This window comes from Procambarus clarkii, chromosome 83 (genome assembly GCF_040958095.1).
Source record: "Procambarus clarkii isolate CNS0578487 chromosome 83, FALCON_Pclarkii_2.0, whole genome shotgun sequence".
Lineage (NCBI taxonomy): Eukaryota > Metazoa > Arthropoda > Malacostraca > Decapoda > Cambaridae > Procambarus > Procambarus clarkii.
This window is the reverse complement of record NC_091232.1, coordinates 7575117-7595910: the sequence shown is the minus strand read 5'-3', so window position 1 is coordinate 7595910 and position 20794 is coordinate 7575117. Positions and strand designations below refer to the sequence as shown.

Genomic DNA, 20794 nt, shown 5'->3' with positions numbered 1-20794 from the left:
TTCCTACCCCCCATCCCCTTAAGCTACCTCTTCAATCAGCCGCTCGCCACATCACCATTCTCTACGCTGTGATATATTCACGATTTGTTTTCCCTGTGCGGCCGAGTAGCTCAGGCCATCACGGCTCGCGAGGTTTATGAAGATTAGTTCATCAAGGTCTAAGCTGTTGGGGCTGACGGGTGGTGGGTCGGGCGGCCCGCGTGGTGGGCCATATATAATGCTGGGTCTTGTGATACCTGAAGCATGTAGGGCAATGGAGTATTGAGCAGCGGCTGGTGCGGGTAGATAGTAGTTGAGATTTAGAGGTGGTTTTTGAGTAGATAGTAGAAGTAAATGGGAATAGAGAGCGACTGGTGTGAGTAAAAAAGTAGTGGTGTAGGAGGTAAAGGTGTAGAATGCGAGAGTTAGGATCTTATTCACTGAAAGAACTGAGGGGTAGAGGATGGTGAGGAAGATCTTAATATTCACCTGAGACAATAAGACAGGGATTGTGGTTGGATAAGTGAACCATGAGCTTCCTAGGAGGCGATACAAGATTTATTTCTTACCCCATGTTATATATTATTTTTATGTTTTTATTGATATACAGGAGTTCTTAGATTCTTGTACAGACACTAGTACGCGTAACGTTTCGGGCAAGTCCTTAATCCTATGTTCCCTGGAATACGACCCGCGAAAAATCTTGATTTTTCGCGGGGTCGTATGGGTACCTGGTTTAACAACCAGGTACCCATTTTACTGTAGAGTTAAACAGAGGCTACAGTTAAGGATTTGCGTCCATTAAATCCTCCCCAGCCAGGATACGAACCCAGGACAAAGTGCTCGCGAAACGTCAGGCGAGCGTCTTAACCACTACACCACGGGGGACTGAATTAATGTGAGTGTAACTGGTAAATGATCGACTTCCATGTTGCCTTCAATAGGAAAATAATTGTATTTTATATTTTTAAGGGCGGGAAAAGGGGAATGCTTTTAATAGGGGACTAGTATGTACTCGATCAATCTGGACCCCATATACTCAATTTTAAATAAATGGGCATATGTTCACAAAGACTTTTGGGCTCTGTTAACTTATTTGAAGCAGTTTGTTGAGTCACACTCCTCCAATTCACGTTTCATTTCATTTAATTTGCTTAATATAACAAAATATTATTCTTTCCACTATCTCTTCATTTGGGTACTAAATTGGCTTCTGTTTTCCCTTGTTGTTTGTGCACCTTCGAAGCCAAACAATCATTGTTTACTCTGTTCCTTTTCAGTGAAATATTAGGGTATATGCGTCTTTCCTGACTATGATGAAGGATGATTATACAGCAGTCTGAGCACAGCGGATGGTGGCTGGGTGTCGGCTCACTGCCCTGGCTAGTGATTAGAGACTGTACGTGACGTGACCTTTACTGATGACTCCAATCGGAATGACCTTTGCTGATGATAGTACGTGAAGTGGCCTTTACCGATGCCTCTACTTAACGTGCCATTCTCCGATACTTGAAGTGACATTTATCAATGAATAGTAGCGTAGAAATATAAATGACTTCAGTAAACTATTAAATCTTCAACGGTGACAGTTAGATTAAATTTACTTTATACTAAGGCAAGGAACACTTTGAAGTGTGAAACGCTGAATTAAGTTTAAGACTAAATGTGTATTAGTGTAAAATGCAGAGTTTCTTATACATCGTCGTTTACTACGAAGCAGGAGCCACCTGACCTCGTTTTGTCATTTCTCTCAGTGGGGGAAAAAGAGCCACGAGGAAACATTTTATTTACCAGCAAATTATGTTGGTAAACAGAGAGTAAATTATTACTCAGAATTATATAGACCTGCCATGGCTTCCTCACCTTACCCTCGTAGCCTTCATTATATCTGTTATCTCTGGTCATGTTTTGTTTCATTGTTAATGTAAGGGGGATCGTGTTTAACAGCTTAGTTATATACATTTCTTAATGCCTCTGGAGTCTATGTTTCAGCTCGTGTCTCACACCTGTCATTCGTCAGTAGACTGATGTACAGCAGCTTCCAGAACACTTTTCCTTCTTAGAGAAAATGTTTACTAACTATTCTGACTTAAAAAAGTGTTTCTGATATATCTATTACTCTCACGAAGGACTTAGTTTCCACCTATGCATCTTTGAGTCCCATTGGTGACAATCAGGCTCTCCATATGTATTTTGTCTCTACCCAAGAGTATTTTGTATGTGGTGAACATGCTTTCACTGTGCCTTCTCTCTTTAAGAGATGCAAGGATTAGAACCCTTCTTCTGTCCTCTCTGGTTAAGATTCCAGCTCCTTAACTAGTCTGACATCACGTCTGTAGAAATTTACATGCTTCACTTTATCTTTAATTAGATATGAGCGCTGCGAAGGTGCTGCATATTCCCCAACTGGTCTGATGACACTGAGTTTTGAACTTATTTCAAATTAACGATACAGGTACATACGTTTTGTATCGACTCAAAAGACGCATGTGAATATGATTAAATATGTGTACATTTACGTGTGTTTTTTTGCGAAACTAAATCAGCAAAACACACACACACACAAACACACACACACACACACACACACACACACACACACACACACACACACACACACACACACACACACACACACACACACACACACACATATGCACCCAAGGATACGCAAAAGACAGTTAAAACCTCTAAAAACGCAATAGGACCAAATAAGCAAGCAAAGGACCAAACATTGCGTGATTCTCCACTATATGGTTGTCCTTATATTTTAATGATCTGGGGAGACACGCTCCCTGGGGGGTTAATTTACGTCTAATAACTGTTGTGTGTGTTGTGTGTATTCACCTAGATGTTCACCTACTTGTTCTTGCGGGGATTGAGCTCTACTCTTTCGGCCCGCCTCTCAACTGTAACTTACTTCTAACTATTTTTTTCACCCCCTCCCTCAGGAAGCAGCTCCGTAACAGTTGTCTAACTATCAGGTGCCTATTTACTGCTAGGTAACAGGGGCATCAGGGTAAAAGAAACTTTGCCCATTTGTTTCTGCCTGGTCCGGGAATCAAACCCGGGCCACAGAATTACGAGTCCTGCGCGCGGTCCGCTCAGCTACCAGACCCATACGTGTGTGTGTGTGTGTGTGTGTGTGTGTGTGTGTGTGTGTGTGTGTGAGTGTGTATTCACCTAGTTGTATTCACCTAGTTCTGCTTGCGGGGGTTGACCTCTGCTCTTTCGGCCCGCCTCTCAACTGTCAATCAACTGTTACTAACTACTATTTTTGTTCACCCCTACACCAAACACACCCCAGGGAGCAGCCGGTGACAGCTGACTAACTCACAGGTACCAATTTACTGCTCGGTAACAGGGGCATCAGGGTGAAAGAAACTCTGCCCATCGTTTCTCGCCGGCACCCGGGATCGAACCCGGGCCACAGAATTACGAGCCCTGCGCGCGGTCCGCTCAGCCACCTGCCCCAAATATGTGTGTGTTGTGTGTGTGTGTGTGTGTTGTGTGTGTGTGTGTGTGTGTGTGTGTGTGTGTGTGTGTGTGTGTGTGTGTGTGTGTGTGTGTGTGTGTGTACTCTTGTGCATTAGTGTCTATAAAGGAAGCGGCACATATACATAAATAAGCAAGAGGAGCCACAAAGGCTGTTCTAACCATCCCGTTTCATCCCCTCACCAACGATGACCCACAGTAATACGCAAAGTGTAACCGGCTTAAGAGATTACGGTGCTCCTTTGTTTTCCTCGCCTAGTGCCAGATGAAAAGAGGCATTAAGTCCGATTTATTCACTGTGTTAAGTAAAAAATATTTATGGCTGCTTTTTATTCTCTTTCTTTCTCTAGCTTGTTGATTCTCTCTCTCTCTCTCTCTCTCTCTCTCTCTCTCTCTCTCTCTCTCTCTCTCTCTCTCTCTCTCTCTCTCTCTCTCTCTCTCTCTCTCTCTCTCTCTCTCTCTTATATCTCCACTTTTATCCTTCCTAGCATGATACTATATTTCAGGCTCCTCTATCTGACCTCTCTACCCTTTCTTCGCAAGGTTCTGTTTTATTTGTCATCACCATTTTTTTCCCAACTGTCTTCCTATTCTTCCTTGGATTTTTAGCCCTTCTCATCTTTCCTAATCATCCTCCTCTTATTCCACTCTTTACCAGAATTCGTCTATTGCCCGCTCCCCAACCCTTTCTCCACTCTCCTGCATCTTACTTCCTCTTCTCTGCACCTCGCTTCCTTATCCACCTATTTCATCCTGTCTCTTCTACTCCTTGCCCCCCCCCCCTCAGACCGTCTCCTGTTCTCCCAGGCTCCTCACCCTGTCTCCTCTACCCCCAGGGTCTGTCATCCTCGAGACAGGAGTCGACGGTTAGTTTATCATTTATCACTTGGAAGTTTTTTACCATATGAATAATTCAAGACGAAATTTTATCAGATAGTTTTTCCGTATATTTTTTTTTACCGGTATTTCCTTAGTCAAGGCAAGGAGGAGTGTGCGTTTGTGTGCTTGTGCTTCAGTCTAGGTCAGTCCCTGTGTTTGTTTCATTTTGTTATGGTGTGCTTTATCGTGTATAGGCCTATGAGTCTTCCAAACTATGCCTATGGCAATCTATAGGCATAGAGCCACATAGAGCATAGAGCCATAGAGCCACATAGAGCATAGAGCTTGTGCGTCAGTGTCTATACCAGCCTGGGTATTTATGTGATAATATGTAAGCATGTTATCTAATAATATTTTATCTAAAAGTGTCTGGAGATTGAGATGAATATATCTCTCACACACCGCCTCTTCTGTTTAGGGTAACTTGCGCAACTAAACTCGCTACCTATCTTTATTAAGACCTTTATTTATTTTGGAACTTAGCAGCTTTTCTGCCTCAATTACCTCCTTTTTAAAGTTCATTCTATCCGTCTGCTTCACGCACACTGAACGAGATCTTTTATAATATTCTCGCCCCGTTTCACTTGTCAATTCTCTGGGTATCTAATATGTCTGGATCATTCCTGCTTAGGTTTTTCTCACCTCTGTTGTTCGTAGATTTAATTTGCTAAATCTGTCCTCGTGGTTTGTCTTGTGTTGATCTGTGGTTTTGTTGATTTCTTTCACAACATTATTTTGGGTTGTTTTGTTTTGTTATTCTTTACGAGAGGATAAATATCTAAATGTTGAATATGAGGCCTTCGTTTTGGTTACTGGTAAAAACCCTGTCAGTACTTTAATTACTTACTATTGAAGCAATTAATTTTCCAATTAGTCACCTAATGTAATTTGCATTTTGTTGCAAATAAGTTCGTGCCCTGACATTTTTATAAACGAGTATAAATAATTATACAAGGGGAAATATTAAAATAACATTTTTTCCTAGGTACTAACTAGTTTATTATAATCATGTTTAATGAAGACCGTAGTATGTATGTAAGGTGTATTAAACGCCAATGTGTCTGTCCACTCAGACAGCAAGACAGTCAGTCTGTCAGTCAGTCAAAGCATAGAGGAGAGGTGTACTATTGCAGTAGTTCAGTAGAGCTACCTGGTTGATCTTGCTAGGTGTCATATATGTCTCTATACACCTGCAGATTGTGGTGATATCAGACGATGATTCGATCCTTTCGTAATGTTAGAAATGAATAAAAGAAAGCGTACGATAACTCGCAAAATCTACGGTAACTGCGAAATATTTAACATGATTTCTCGCCTAAGCTTATGGACAATCCGTCAACAACATCGAGCTCCTAAGGTGGCAAAGCAATATCCAAACTGAAGACTGACACAACGATAACATTCACTCGTTAATGATATTTGCGGCAGTGGGTCAGGATTATCGCTGGGGTCTGGTCTCCGGGCGCGACGAAACACACTACAATGCAGCAAACTGAGACGTTAATGAAAATTGGTCTTGTGATGGTTGTTGTTGAGGGGAGGAGGGGGAAGGGGGGAGAGGTGGTGCAACACAAACTTGTGCTAGTGTTGCTGGTGTCATGGTGGCCCCGTGGCGTTATTTGGTATGTGTGGCAGTGATTTTTTTTTTTTTGGCAGGAAAATTCCTGCGCGAGCCCTAAGCCTCTGGCTGGCCCACTAAGTGTTATTTGTTTCTGTTTTACTTACACGGAGTGGGAGAATTTGTGACTCGTATGGTCGCTTCAGTAAGATTTTGTCCCATGTGTTTAACAACTTCTTCTGCTCTGATCATCAGTCTGTTCTTATTGGGTTTGTAACTGTGCACTGTGTTTGATAATGTTCCAGTGGTCTGTCAGGCATTTCTCCACAGTGCTGACATTTCCGTGGTAGTGATGGTGGTATTGTTACCCCCTTCATAATACAGTGCTCTTGGTACTTGCGATGTTGATGCGGTGTTAGTGCCACTGATAGAGAACTTAGGCAACGGAGTCTTCCAAATGCCATATACAACCAGTACGAGACTGTATCCGAAAAATGCATTTTTAACATAAAACTCCATCCAAATATCAGCAAATAAAAATCTTAATATGTCGAGAGATACGTCAAAGTCTCGATTTTACCCCCGAGAAGTCGTGAGCTACGAGGAAGGGGTGAAAGAACTCTGAATCTTACCACACACACGCAACAACAACACCAGATTGTTAAAGGGAATTTAAAAGTAAACAAAGAATGAGTAATTTATCGAGGAAACAGATGGAAACAAGAGAGCCTTATGAACCAGAAACAATTTCCTCAGAAAAGGAGTTGGAATATAATGGAACAATAACACCAAGAAAAGATCTTATTCAACCCTTATGTGACTCATTAATCTTAAGAAAACTAAACGTACAAATGGAAGAGTAGGAAGAGAAGGAGAAAGAAGGAGAAAGAGAAGAAGGGTGATAGGGAGAAGGAGAATGAGTTAAAGAAGATAGACGAATGAGGAAGAGCAGGAGAAAACGGTGGAAGAGTAGAAGAGGGAGAAGGAGAAAGAAGAGGAGAGTGAAGATGAGAAAAAATAGGAGGAGAAGCAGGACGAGGAGGAGTAGGAAGAGGAAGAGAGAGGAGTAGGGTACAGACTGACAAACAAAAGCAGGAGCTGGGTATCAAGAAGGTAACCTCGGGTGTGATGTTGGACTGTTTATTAATGGACAGTCTTGATCCAACATCTGTTGTTGATTCCAGAGAAAATAATAGCACTAGATGTAATTACAAATAATATAATATGGTGGTAATAGTAACCCCAATAGTAGCAGTTGTAAGTAGAATGAGTAGTAACAAGATTACTAACAATAACAATGATATATTTTCATTGAAGTGCTGACACAAATAGTGAAAAGTAGGTCTCAGTGTACAGACCAATCTCTCCTACAATGGGCAACGGGGCTGGGCAACACGTGAGGTGAAGCCTGTCTCAATGAATAACACTTTATCATGTGCAAATATCCATACTTATCCCATTCACCTGGGCTGTTGGAAACTCGAACCGTGGACCCCCAAGCGTGTGAGGTCGAAGCTTTTTATCTATACTTATTTTGCTGTGGAAAAGATTCCATCGACACACACTAAGCTTTCCTACCGGCGATTTATGAGTCTTTCCACCTAATTTCTCTTGGATTAAGGGCAAGCTATGTGCTATTTAGGAATATTGATAGCCAATAAATGTCAGCTACCTATATGTTTTTACTGACACACACACACACACACACACACACACACACACACACACACACACACACACACACACACACACACACACACACACACACACGCGCGCGCGTGCGGTCACATACCCACACATCCATACACACGCTTGATCAAGGTTTCTTTTATATTTATTTAGTTTCTTTGGTTGAAACAGTTCTTATTGTTAGCAGTTATATATCTACATTACTATTGTATTAGGTGTTATACAATTATATTGTAACTTTTATATATTATGACTTTATCTTGTTGTCAACATTGCATTAACTACAACTTTACATACGTTAAAAGAGTCAATGCATTTTGTAGAATCCAAAAGTATGTTAATATTGTATTCTAGCTGAAGTAACTTCATGCAGGTATCTGTCGTTAAAGGAGAGTTTATCATGCGCGGCTAACGCCACCTTATCACGATGTACATAATCATTATCTGTTATGTGAGACAATATTGAGGTAATACAATGGGCTCGAACACGTATGCCTGGACGTCCCAGTCACACGTGGGGCTTAACCTCATCACACGGCCTCTTGATGTTCCCATAGACACACCATGTTCTTGTTACTTCATTGAGGGGTTTACTGTATTGTTCATGAGTCAAATACGGATATAGTTAAGTGTAGTGTAGTGTGTATGTATATTAGTGTATATGGTCATAATGTGTCTATGTATTATATATCAAATTATTCAGACAGGAGCTGTTTTGACATACGTAATTCTCATGTATAATAAATCCCAAGTCTCTGTTAAAACTTCGACAAAAGTGTTCTATGCTTGACAGAACAGCAGACGAGAGAGCGTACGGGTTTTAAATCTCGAGTTTTCCAACTCGCCCCCCCTCTATGGCCAGCCGGACATTAACCTATATCATAACTCTAATGTACAAAGCAATAAACCACGCAAGCTTGCATATATTACTGCCTATTCCATTAGAGGCAATATTACTGTAGCCCTCTTGACGGACTGCCTGGCCTGGTGGGTGTCGCCCTACTGCAATGTGCCATATATTACACATCCCTGCCTTTCCTCCTCTTAAATGTCTTTCTGTCTCATTTAAATTGGTTTATAAGCCATGGGAATGCATTCTTGTCTAATTTTCCCCACGCTATTGCTTGCGGTCCGTTTTCTGGGTAGAAACGGTGCACACAGACTCGACAATGTGGAAGTGAATTATGGTCTCTCTTATCGGCTTCACATTACAGACGATCGCCATTTCCGGCGTTATTACTTCCAGGGTCAGAGGTCTGCTGAACGGAGACATTAAGGCAAACGGGCGGTAAATTCTGGGAGAGATGAGGTATCAATGTCCCGCGTTCGGTTGGTTAGAGTTACAGAGATGAACGTGTGACTATATAGATCTGCAAAGAGAGAGAGGGAGAGAGAAAGAGAAAGAGAGAGAGGGAGAGAGAAAGAGAAAGAGAGAGAGAGAGAGAAAGAGAAAGAGAGAGAGAGAGAGAGAGAGAGAGAGAGAGAGAGAGAGAGAGAGAGAGAGAGAGAGAGAGAGAGAGAGAGAGAGAGAGAGAGAGAAAATAGGGGAGGAATGGGGAGGGGCAAAGTTTTAAGTGCATGTTTTATGAACTTGAAGGTGAATGTTAGACAACATCCATATTAATGTGGCAAGGAGGAGAGACAAAATTGTTTGTTCACACAGCTACAGGTTTCGCAGCAACATCATAGTAATGAACAATCATCCATATCACATAAAGAAAAGGGCATTAACTGGCGCCACAAAGTGGGAAAACAATCAACCCAGCCAACATGTCACCTACCAGAAAATATACAGTATAGATAATAATCATCTTATCTGGTTTACATAATTGAATACGTACTTAAATGAATTACAAATAAGCTAGCACAGAAAACCCATGCCTTAAAATATAGTCGTAAGAAAGACAACATTCCATTCCCAGAGGTGATAATTATTCCAGCAAGCAAATAGCAGCCAAGGCAGTAATATCCAGGAGCGAGGGGCCGCCGCTCCGCCCCACAAACACCACTAGGCGTCAAGGCCAGAATTTACCACTCACGTAAACATTCCCAAAACACAGCAGAGCTCCTCCGGGGGTCATATGAAGAAGAAATATGCTCAAGACTTCGAACTTTTAATAGTTTCAATAGCACAGCTGTAAGTGTTAATAGGTAATATTTTTTGAAAGGTATACTGCTCAATACGTTTGGCTTTAATTTGACTATTTTATTGCTCATGCAGTCATTCCCAGTGGAAAGATATGACAAAAATAGTAAGCTTTTTATGCGGATACCACCTCAGCCGGGCACTTTATTATTTCTGCAATATTCATTGCTTTAGTCGAGACAGATCATTAAACTTAATTAGCGAGTATGAAGGTTGTAATTTGTTTAGGAATCTGCTGCCCTTGAGAAACTCTTGTATCAAATCAAATGTTCATGTTTCTGATAATGATTTCATTAATTTCAATATAGAGTGTTTTCTACGCGTGGAAGTTGATCACCTTGTTTATTAAAAGAATTCGGATCTTAAGAAAACTAATTAAGGAAGATTTAGATGAGCAAAATCAAACGTAATATTTGGGTTCTAAACACGTTACTACCCTATAGGATTTTTAGCAAGAATTTGATTTGTTTCTAATACAGTTAGAAAATTATTTTACCTTGAAGTGATATGCAAATGAAAGAAAACTTCTTAAACATTCAGAACAATTACTGAACCAAGAAGAACAATTGTTTTATGTTTAGATAGACCCATTGTTTTTCTTTGGATATTTCACAATGAAAGAAGAGCATAAAGATTGCAAAAGTTGCATATTTTTGTCGGCACTTGAGGTCATTTATAGAGGGGGTCTCGGCAAAAATTACTGTAATTACATTAACAAAAACAGCGCTTTTTGGACATTACAGCTCTCAACGGGATATCAATGATATATGTGGATTGTAAATGGTTTGGTTCCGTCTACATTGGACCCTTTCACCCCTTTGCTGCTCATACTTCCTTATACTCGCCTGTCTTCACTCCCTATTCATCCTTATACAAATTCGTTCTACTTATCCCTCTTTACTCACCAGCCTGTTATTAACCCTCTTTGCATACGCGTTCCTCTGCCCATCCTTCGCTATGTTATAACCCTTCACTTCCTCTCTGATATTTGCTCTCAAATGATCACTTCTTACCCAGAACCCTCTTTCTTCTCTTCCCTCTCAACTCATCTGTATATCACCCTTCTCAGCCTACCATTCCTTCTGTTCAAAGACCTTTCTCCTTACCTATCCGCTCATTCCTCTCTCCGCCTTTCCCGTCTGCCGTCTCCACCAACTCCTCGCTTCTGGTCAATATATGGGCGTGACCATTATTTTTATATCGGTGGCGTGTTCCTCCGGAAAGACATTTAGCATTCCTCTGGGGCTCAGTGTGTCCAATTTATGCATCCCTCTTTATACGGAATTCCTCGCTATGTGTTGCTCGTTGTAGGTGTTTTCGTCACGACTGTATAGGATAAACCCACAGGTGGGCTACTCAATTTTAGAATTAATTTATCCCTGTTTCCAGTATTTTCATAAGGAAAATACCTGGATAAATACCTGAAAATAAAATAATAAAATATTTAATACAATATTGAAAAATAAATAATAAATATTTTATTAAAAATATTTAATAAAATACCTGAAAATACCTAAAATTAAAAAATTAAAATTCTTACCAAAAGTTTTTCTTGCCTGTATTGTGGTAAATATAAAAGGCCACTGTAGCATTTAGTTTGAAATTATAATATTATGTAATCACTTAATAATAATAATAATAATTATTATTATTATTATTATTATTATTATCATTAAATTTATTTTATTTGATTAACCATTAGATATTTGTTTGACTATGCATTAAACCACTTCTTTCCGGATGCGATTTTCAAGGGTCAATACTGACCTAGATTTATTTAAGCTTCAAGTACTCTTGCATTCTTTATTGTCTTTTGTCACAGTCTACTCAGGGTACAGTCTCCTGTGTTGCATTTTACAAAGGGTACAGTGTCTTGTGTGGCACTCTACATACGGTACAGTGTTTTGTGTCATATTCCACACAGGATATAGTGTCTTGTGTCATTCAAAACAGGCTCCCGTTTCTTGTGACACATTCTCCTCCGAGAAATAGAAAATACAAAAAGTTTTCCTGCTACACACACAAAAGTGTGTGTGTAGCATGGAAGTGATTTAAGAGACTGGCTACCACTGCGATGATTACAAAAATAATGACGGTATTCCACTCTCAACTGACTAGCCTGAATTACTGACAAGTTGTTTTAACTTAATATTTTCCTCCCCTTTCTTTGTTTTGTGCGTGTGTGTGTGTGTACTCACCTATTTGTACTCACCTATTTGTGCTTGCGGGGGTTGAGTTTTGGCTCTTTGGTCCCGCCTCTCAACTGTCAATCAACTGGTGTACAGATTCCTGAGGCTACTGGGCTCTATCATATCTACATTTAAAACTGTGTATGGAGTCAGCCTCTACCACATCACTGCCTAATGCATTCCATCTGTTAACTACTCTGACACTGAAAAAGTTCCTTCTAACGTCCCTGTGGCTCATGTGGGTACTCAGTTTCCACCTGTGTCCCCTTGTTCGCGTCCCAACAGTGTTGAATAGTTTGTCCTTGTTTACCCGGTCGATTCCCCTGAGGATTTTGTAGGTCGTGATCATGTCTCCCCTTACTCTTATGTCTTCCAGTGTCGCAAGGTGCATTTCCCGCAGCCTGTCCTCGTAACTCATGCCTCTTAGTTCTAGGACTAGTCTAGTGGCATACCTTTGGACTGTGTGTGTGTGTGTGTGTGTGTGTGTGTGTGTGTGTGTGTGTGTGTGTGTGTGTGTGTGTGTGTGTGTGTGTGTGTCCGTGAGTGAGTGTGTGTGTGTGTGAGTGAGTTTGTACTCAACCAGCTGTTCTCAAATTAGTTGGACTTGCGGGGTATGTGTGTGTGTGTACACTCACCTAATGTTCCTGCAGATAATGATTTTCGCCTCTTTGGTCCTACTTCACAGTTCTAAGAATATATGAATAATGAAAACTGCATGAGGCCTGTTGTCCCACATAAGGAAACTCGTTACCTGTAACCACCCAGATTTACTCATACTCACTCTTAGTGAGAGCATGGGGATCGAGAGCTCTTTAATAGCAGTAATAACTCCTGTGTTTATGTGTGTGTGGAGTCTTCCTCCATCAAATTTCTCTTTATCGAATTACAGATGTTCATTACTCTGACTTCAAACAAATTCCTCCGCATATTTCCGTGGCATGTTGGGTGTTCCCTGGTGTACCAGATATTTCAAATAGATTGTCCTTGTCTGCCCTGTCTATTCCCTGAGATTAAGTGACTTTAGGTTTGCTCTCTTCAGACTTTGCTAGTAATTCATACCTCTCAGCTCTGGTATTTGTCTTGTGACAGCTGATGACATCCGCATGATAGGGGCTTTGGCAGACTTCTTTTTCTGACTCCACTTGGTTTCTTCCTTGTATCAAACTTTATTATTTTAGACATCAAAGCCACTCATATAAAATTAAAGGAAGTGGCAATGCTTCCGCACGTCCTGGGTTCTTATCAAGTCGTTCAAATAAAGAGTGACAGAGAAAGTCAATAAGGTAAGAATGCGAGGTGAAGGGCGAGAAAGTAAGAAGTATACCATTGGGGTTAGTAGTGTTTTCTTTATTTTTATTAACTTTCGTGGTATATTTTTTTACGTTTTCAACTCACATTCTTATGTTATATATTGACTTTCTGTGCCACTCTTTGTTCGACTTGATAATGGTCGAGGACGAACCATAATATTATTCTTTCTTTTAATTTTAGATGTGTGGGTTGGGGTGTCTATTTTTCAACCCGAATATTATGTCTTAAATCTTCATTAATTTGCGCTTGTGTGAGGTTGCCTCAAGAAACCACTTATTGTTGTAATTCCTTCAGCTTGTTCAGGTTATCGTGTAGTTTCTTACAGTTCTCCACATTATATATATCATGATATTTGCATTGTCATCAACATTGAGAGGAAGTAGTCAACCCTCTCTGGGATATCAAAAACAAGATAGGCTAAAGTAGTTACCCTTGAATGACCCTTAAAGAAACATCTTGCCACTCTGAAATCGCTCTGTGAATCGCTGTGTTCCGTTGTTTCAATAATCTCTTATCATCTGGAGAACATTCTCTGCCTCTCTTACCTAATTATCTAACTTGCGCAATAGTTTCCGGTTGGAGATTGTGTCGAAGACTTTCTGATTGTAAACAATTACACAGTCTACCCACTCATGTCTGGGCTCTCTCGCCCGGTCATAAAAATTAATAAATTTTGTAAATAACGATCCTTGTAGAAGTTAAATAAAGGATCATAACTTCTAATGATGTACTAACCTCTTGTCCACTGTATTGTCCACTGTATTGTCCTCCATCTTGTTAGTATACTTGTAAAGAATATTGTACTCACTTAGTAGGCTCCTTGTATGGAGTTGGCCTGCATAAACTCCATAACTAATTAATAAAGCAACAAACCCAACGGAATAGGAAAAACTATCAGACTCGCTTGAAAGTTTGTGAAGATATGACAAAAGATATTGAAATATTGAGCTAAATTCCAGCAAGACTGCTAGATAAACTCTGTTGTGTATATATAACCAACAAACACTAGCAAACATAAAGCTAACATGCTCATCCTCAACCACCCCCCACTCAATGCTCAGTCACTCTGAGAACACAATAAAGGCATTCCTTACAGTGCCTGTTTTTCTACGCTATGATTCATCCGCTGATATTTTATAAACGAAGGATTACTTAATGTAATATAGATGCACTGGAGCCTCCTATTTCGCGGCGATGAGGCAAAAGGCCTGGCGCACAATCATCAAAAGGTGTTTTTAAGGTAATGGCCAGAAAATTGTTCTCTCTGACTGGAGGAACGCAGAGTGTATTTGCTTCTGTGATGGGCAGGATCCCCCTGTAATGGTGGCCGAGAAGAAAAGGTGTATTCGTGTTACATTGTTGGTGCTCGCGTGCATTGTTGGTGCTCGCGTGCAGTCTTGTTTGTCTGTCGCGCCTCTCTGTGTTAGTGTGGTGTGTGTGCTTGCCTGAATGTGTTCATCTGAATGCACCTGCAGGTTATGCCTCAGGCCCGGGGTTCTCATCCGTTCCAGTTTTAACCCATCTCTCATTTAATTTATTGAAATGACTCCTACAACTTTGTATTGAGCTGTCATCAAAGCAGTCATTGTGACTGTTTCATCCACCATTATATTACAGCTGCTTACATCTCTCACGGTGAAGAAGGGCTTCCTTACATCTTTATTAATCATTTGGGTCTCCAGTTCTGAGCACAGTCTCCTCGTTTAGTTTTTGCTAAATTTAAAAATCTTTTTCCTGCTATCCTTACCAATTACCTTGAGAAACTTACGCGTCTCAACCTTATGCCGTTCATCCCGTCACATATATATAGCTTGAGCAGCACTTAGAGCATCGCTTAGCGTTGCCTAATAGTTTTAACTTCTAACCCTCGAGAATTTTCACTTAAAGAAATTTGCCCATTCTTTAGTGTTTTTTTTTTGCATTCTTTAGTGTTTTTCTCTTGTTTGGAGAGTGATGTGTTGCATACCACGCAACACCTATGTCAGGTTGGTGCTTAGTATAGGTGGCATATATCGCCCTGAAAGCCACCTTGTTTAGGTTCAAAATCGGCATGTTGATGTCTACCAGCTTTGCGTACGGGTATGTCAAGAATTCTCGTGATGGGAGTTCTCTATTTGAACACATCTGTATATACGTGCGGCGCGAACATCAGCTTCATTCGCCAGTTACTTGTCGTTGTGTCTACCCGAGTAGACTGCTTCTTGTCCTACATCCAGACTGCTATTTTTTTAACTCTCTGTCTCTTTTCTAGCTCCTGTAGCGCAGGAAGGTGCTACCCATGCACCGTCTGCCGTCTAACCTGTGTGCTGTTTTTACTTCCTTATTCTCGTCTTAGGGACGGCGCACGCGCGTGTATGTGTGTTTGTGTTCCCTTGCACACGAATTGCCATTGCGCACACTTGTTTGCATTTCTGTATGATTGCTTGCATTTGCGTGTGCATGTTTGAATTTACGTGTACATGTTTGAATTTATGTGTACACGTGTGAATTTACGTGTCCATGTGTGAATTTACGTGTCCATGTGTGAATTTACGTGTCCATGTGTGAATTTACGTGTCCATGTGTGAATTTACGTGTCCATGTGTGAATTTACGTGTCCATGTGAGAATTTACGTGTCCATGTGTGAATTTACGTGTGCATGTGTGAATTTACGTGTCCATGTGTGAATTTACGTGTCCATGTGTGAATTTACGTGTGCATGTTGAAATATGAGTGCGCATACTTGCCACAGTGTTGCCACGCTTGCGTGCATCAGTGTATAAGAGAGAAATACAACCGGCGCGATATAATTCAGCAGTAGCGTAAGATATCGCTCGTTAAATCCGCATTTACGACCTCCACTTATATCACTTCGGAGTTTACACTTCGTCAACAAGTGGTACTAAGGTGACCACAGAATCACACGCGGCTTATGTTAATGGTTTATAACCGGTTGGTGGTGAGGAGAGGGAAAGGGGGGTAAGGGGGAGATGAGGCGAAAGGGGAAGTGGTAAGGGGAAGAGGCAGGGAGGAAATGAAAGGGGTAGTGAAGGTGGTGAGGGAAGAGGGTTGGAGTGAAGGAGCAAGGTGTTTGTGATCATAAATAAAGACGAGGTAGCGTAGAGGAAACTGGAGGAGGAAGAAGGAACAGGCAAAAGGAAAATAAAAATGATCTGAGAAAGGCAGAGATGGAGGAATAGATTGAGCAATTTACGAATGATAGATAAAGTCGGATTAACACAGGATATACATATACTCCCAGTGATAGCAACTATTGTCAACTGAGGTTGGTTTAATGCGCTGTATAGCGTATGGAGGAACAGCATGAATGGAGGAGAGTTCACGAAACGCAAAAGATTCCTGTGAGCCACCAGGGATGACACTTACACATCAGCTCTTGAACTGTATGGCAACATGCTTGCTAGAGGAAGGGAATGCGCATTAGAAAAACATTTCGGCACACAAAAACCCACTTGAACGAACACACACAAGGCGGGATATTGTGTGTAAGGCGGGATCCAAGAGTCAATGCTCGATCCTGCAGGCACGAATAGGTGAGCACACACACACGCACACACACACACACACACACACGCACACACACACACACACACACACACACAAGCTCACACACACACACACACACACACACACACACACACACACACACACACACACACACACACACACACACACACAAAGGACCAAGGGACCGAGAACATAGAGCCAAAGCTCAACCCCAGCAAGCTCAACCAGGTGAGTACACACTCTCATAACCACATACAATCACCTTCTGTGCCCCAACAAACACTTGTTGGGTCCCATAGAAATCAGTCCCAGCCTCAACAGTCACTGCCTAGGACCCACAAGGATCAATACTCATCACAATACACTAATTAATTACAGTGACTTGCAGGAGATATTAAGTAACTATATGAGTATCTTTATATATAACAACTTCTGCATCTCATATAAGCAGAGATTTCTGTGATGGGTGTCTTCGTGGGCTTTGGCTTGTGTGGTTTTCTGGAGTTCAGTGTTTTAACATCGTAAGGGAATTTGTTAGTGATATTCAGGGCGCTGTGACTTTCGATTTGATGGCATGCTTTTAGTCGCGATGGCATGCTGTTTTGGTCACGTGGGCATGATATTGGTCGTGAGGGCATGATATCTGGTCGTGAGGGCATGATATCTGGTTATGAGGGCATGATATCTGGTCATGAGGGCATGAGATCTGGTCATGAGGGCATGATATCTGGTCATGAGGGCATGATGTCTGGTCATGAGGGCATGAGATCTGGTCATGAGGGCATGATATCTGGTCATGAGGGTATGATATCTGGTTATGAGGGCATGATATCTGGTCATGAGGGCATGATATCTGGTCATGAGGGCATGATATCTGGACATGAGGGCATAATAGTTGTCATGAGGGCATGATATTTGTCATGTGGACATGATATTCTGGTCCTGACAGTATCAGTGTCGTCATTGCGGTCTGCTCCTTCTGAATCTGACAGCGAGTCACTGTTTTTTTTTCCGGCTTGTCCTTCAGGATTTGACGTCTTGTCAGTTTGGTCGCGAGGTGTGAGGTTTGACGGACTTTTGTAAATACGTCCTCTACCGACATGAATACACTTCTGAATATGAATACGTGAAGTGCGAATACACTTCACGTGACGCAAGTGTATTTGCATGTGTGGGGATGGTGTGTGTATGTGTGTGTGTGTGTGTATGTATCTGTGTTGTGCTCACCAAGTTGAACTTGCGGGGGTTGAGCTTTGGCTCTTTAGTCCCGCCTCTCAACTGTCAGTCAACTGGTACTCTGTGTATGTGTGTGTGTGTGTGGGTGTGTGTGTGTGTGTGTGTGTGTGTGTGTGTGTGTGTGTGTGTGTGTGTGTGTGTGAAGGCTCGCGAACGCGCGTGCATCAACCTAAAGAACACCTCCATCACAAATTGATGACCATTGGTGCCTTGGGGGCACGTTTCTGCCCCGTTATGAATGACTGACGAATTATTTCCGACAGAAGATTGCCATAGGAACAACACAGGACCCGGAAACCCCTCGCATAAAACCACTCTCAGGAGCCTCACATGAAGCTCAACTCAAAAGCTTCGCACGTAGCTTCACGCAGAAGCCACGCATGGAGAATCACCTCAACACCAATCACGAAGCCTCACTAACAAACCACCCATGAAGCCTGAACATTAAAAGCCTCTCTGGGCTGCTACATCCCCTCAAATTGGATGGCATGATTAAATATGTTTCCAGCACTTCTCTTTACCACCCCAGTGTGGTCCCTGAGCGCACTCCCACACTGGCGGAATACCAAATGTAGAATACGAATCCTTATATACACTCAAATTTAAGCACCCGGTTATAAAAGGATACTAGTTATGAAATACTCCTAAATTGGATACATGAAACTGTTTCCCCGACTTGCGCGCTGCTTGAACTAAAGCTCTTGTAAACCCCCAATACAGTCTCTTCTTCATAACACAGAGGGTGCTAAGATCACGACCCAGACCACAATGGCATGTACTTATTGTAACTCAATTTTTGGGGAAAACACGACAGGAACTGCAGCTGTAAAGGATAAAAATTTCGGGGATTAGCTGATACCTGGAGAGAGAGAGAGAGAGAGAGAGAGAGAGAGAGAGAGAGAGAGAGAGAGAGAGAGAGAGAGAGAGAGAGAGAGGGGCTGAGTGTAGCCAATATAGCGAGTGCCATAACAGTTTGTCATGGCTGTACTGGGCCGTAAACGCCAAGGCCCACTCATAACACGGCCCTCATATGATCATGCTTCACTATTTTATGCCTGAAAACTCCTGGGAACTGTCATCAATATATGAGGTAATGCATAGTCAACGATGTTTCCTCCTCCGAAATAAGGGAGTACTACAGGTACAGAGGAAGAGAGAGAGAGAGAGAGAGAGAGAGAGAGAGAGAGAGAGAGAGAGAGAGAGAGAGAGGGGGGGGGGAGGCAGGCAGACAGACAGAGAAAGAAGACAAACTTACACATACATTCACATAAACATATATATGTAAACAAACACACACACACACACACACACACACACACACACAAGTTTTGCAACAAGGCATTTCCTAACTGGAAGAGACAGAAACAAAACAGAAGCAGCGGCTCACACACTAGACACGCTGCGCCTTCATATACGTAACTAAACAGCACTGCTGAGAACACAAGAACCATTTACACACCGGAAATCTACTATAACAACGTTACAATAGAACATAACGCGAATGAACTTGCATTTCTCCAGCATAATTACTCCATGTTCCACCTCGAGTATATATATCTAACTAGATAGACGATGATCTCCCATCAGTATCATGACAACTTGTACGTATTGCGTATTTGAAGAGACGCAAGACTGCCCTGGTGACCGTGAAAAGGAAAATGATACGAGTGAAAGAGTTTCTTTCGTCATCTTGGCCTATAAAGTGATTCTGTTTACTAGTGAAAATATCTTTTTATGCCTTTACGTGTGATTCTGTTAGCATGTGGGATTCTAGGGGTAATCACGTTACTCATTGCTCTTTAAAAGTTGGGAAAGTAAATTTGGTAATTTTTTCTTAAGAAACCAGTTCATTATCTGTTATAACTCTTGAGTGAGACGCGAGGTTAGCACTCAGTTAATGTACATAAGTGTAACTAATATGTTGTATAAAACACTGGAGTCCTTTTTGTAACGTTGGCGAGCTATGGCATCAGAGAATGTGTGTGAAGCGGCGTTATTCCCATAAATATGGAGTATCTACTTGCAGAGATATAATCTAACTGTGGTTACACACCAACACTTCAACCTAATACGCACATCTTTTACCGGAATCCGACCAATCCTGTAAACCTCTTAGAAAAACTTAAATCTCTGTATTATTTACTTAGTCTTCACATCGGTCGTGCGGTTAAACGTGTTGCTTGACATCGTACATTTCTGGTGGGTAAAACAGTTGCATTTTAATACAATGACAAACCGAAAGCACGGGAGCATAACATAAATATTTACAATAATCCCAAAACTTATCCCTAAGTTTTGGGATGGTTGTTCTCATCTCTTAAGACGAACAACCACCGCATAATAACATCACCTGCCTGTAAACACCAATAATACCGATACAAGCACATATGGGTACACATGCCAGTGGACGCAAGGATACTATGAGGACCTACCTGTAGATGGGGACGGTGGGCTGCGTCTCCTTGTACCAGAGAGCGAGGAGGGGCTTATCATTTTGGTCCGCAGGTAGAGGAACCAGACAAGGAAGCTCTGCTTGTCCTCTCACCACAGTCCACTCCGAGAACCACGCTGGGGGAGAGGGAGAGACAAACACCTCTCGTCAGGAGATACAAGACAGAACTGTAGAATCAGAGGGAAAAGGGATTTAATTACAGTGGAAATTAAAAGAAGGGAACTATCAGGGGGGAAAGCTCCAAGTCATTATGACTATATAGCACTTGGAAGGGGTCAGGATAAGGATTTGGGATGGGAAGGGGGGGGGGGGAGGAATGGTGCCCAACCACTTGGACGGTCTGGGATTGAAC

At 41.7% G+C, this 20794-nt stretch overlaps 1 protein-coding gene across 1 annotated transcript in view; it reads right to left on the bottom strand.

Moving 5' to 3' along the window:
* The window catches only part of LOC123768688 (nephrin), a 293699-nt gene that overhangs the window by 84277 nt on the left and 188628 nt on the right, over nt 1-20794 (bottom strand). Inside the window, 1 exon segment of the mRNA XM_069316344.1 lies at nt 20423-20558. Within this exon segment, the coding sequence (XP_069172445.1) occupies nt 20423-20558 (136 nt within the window).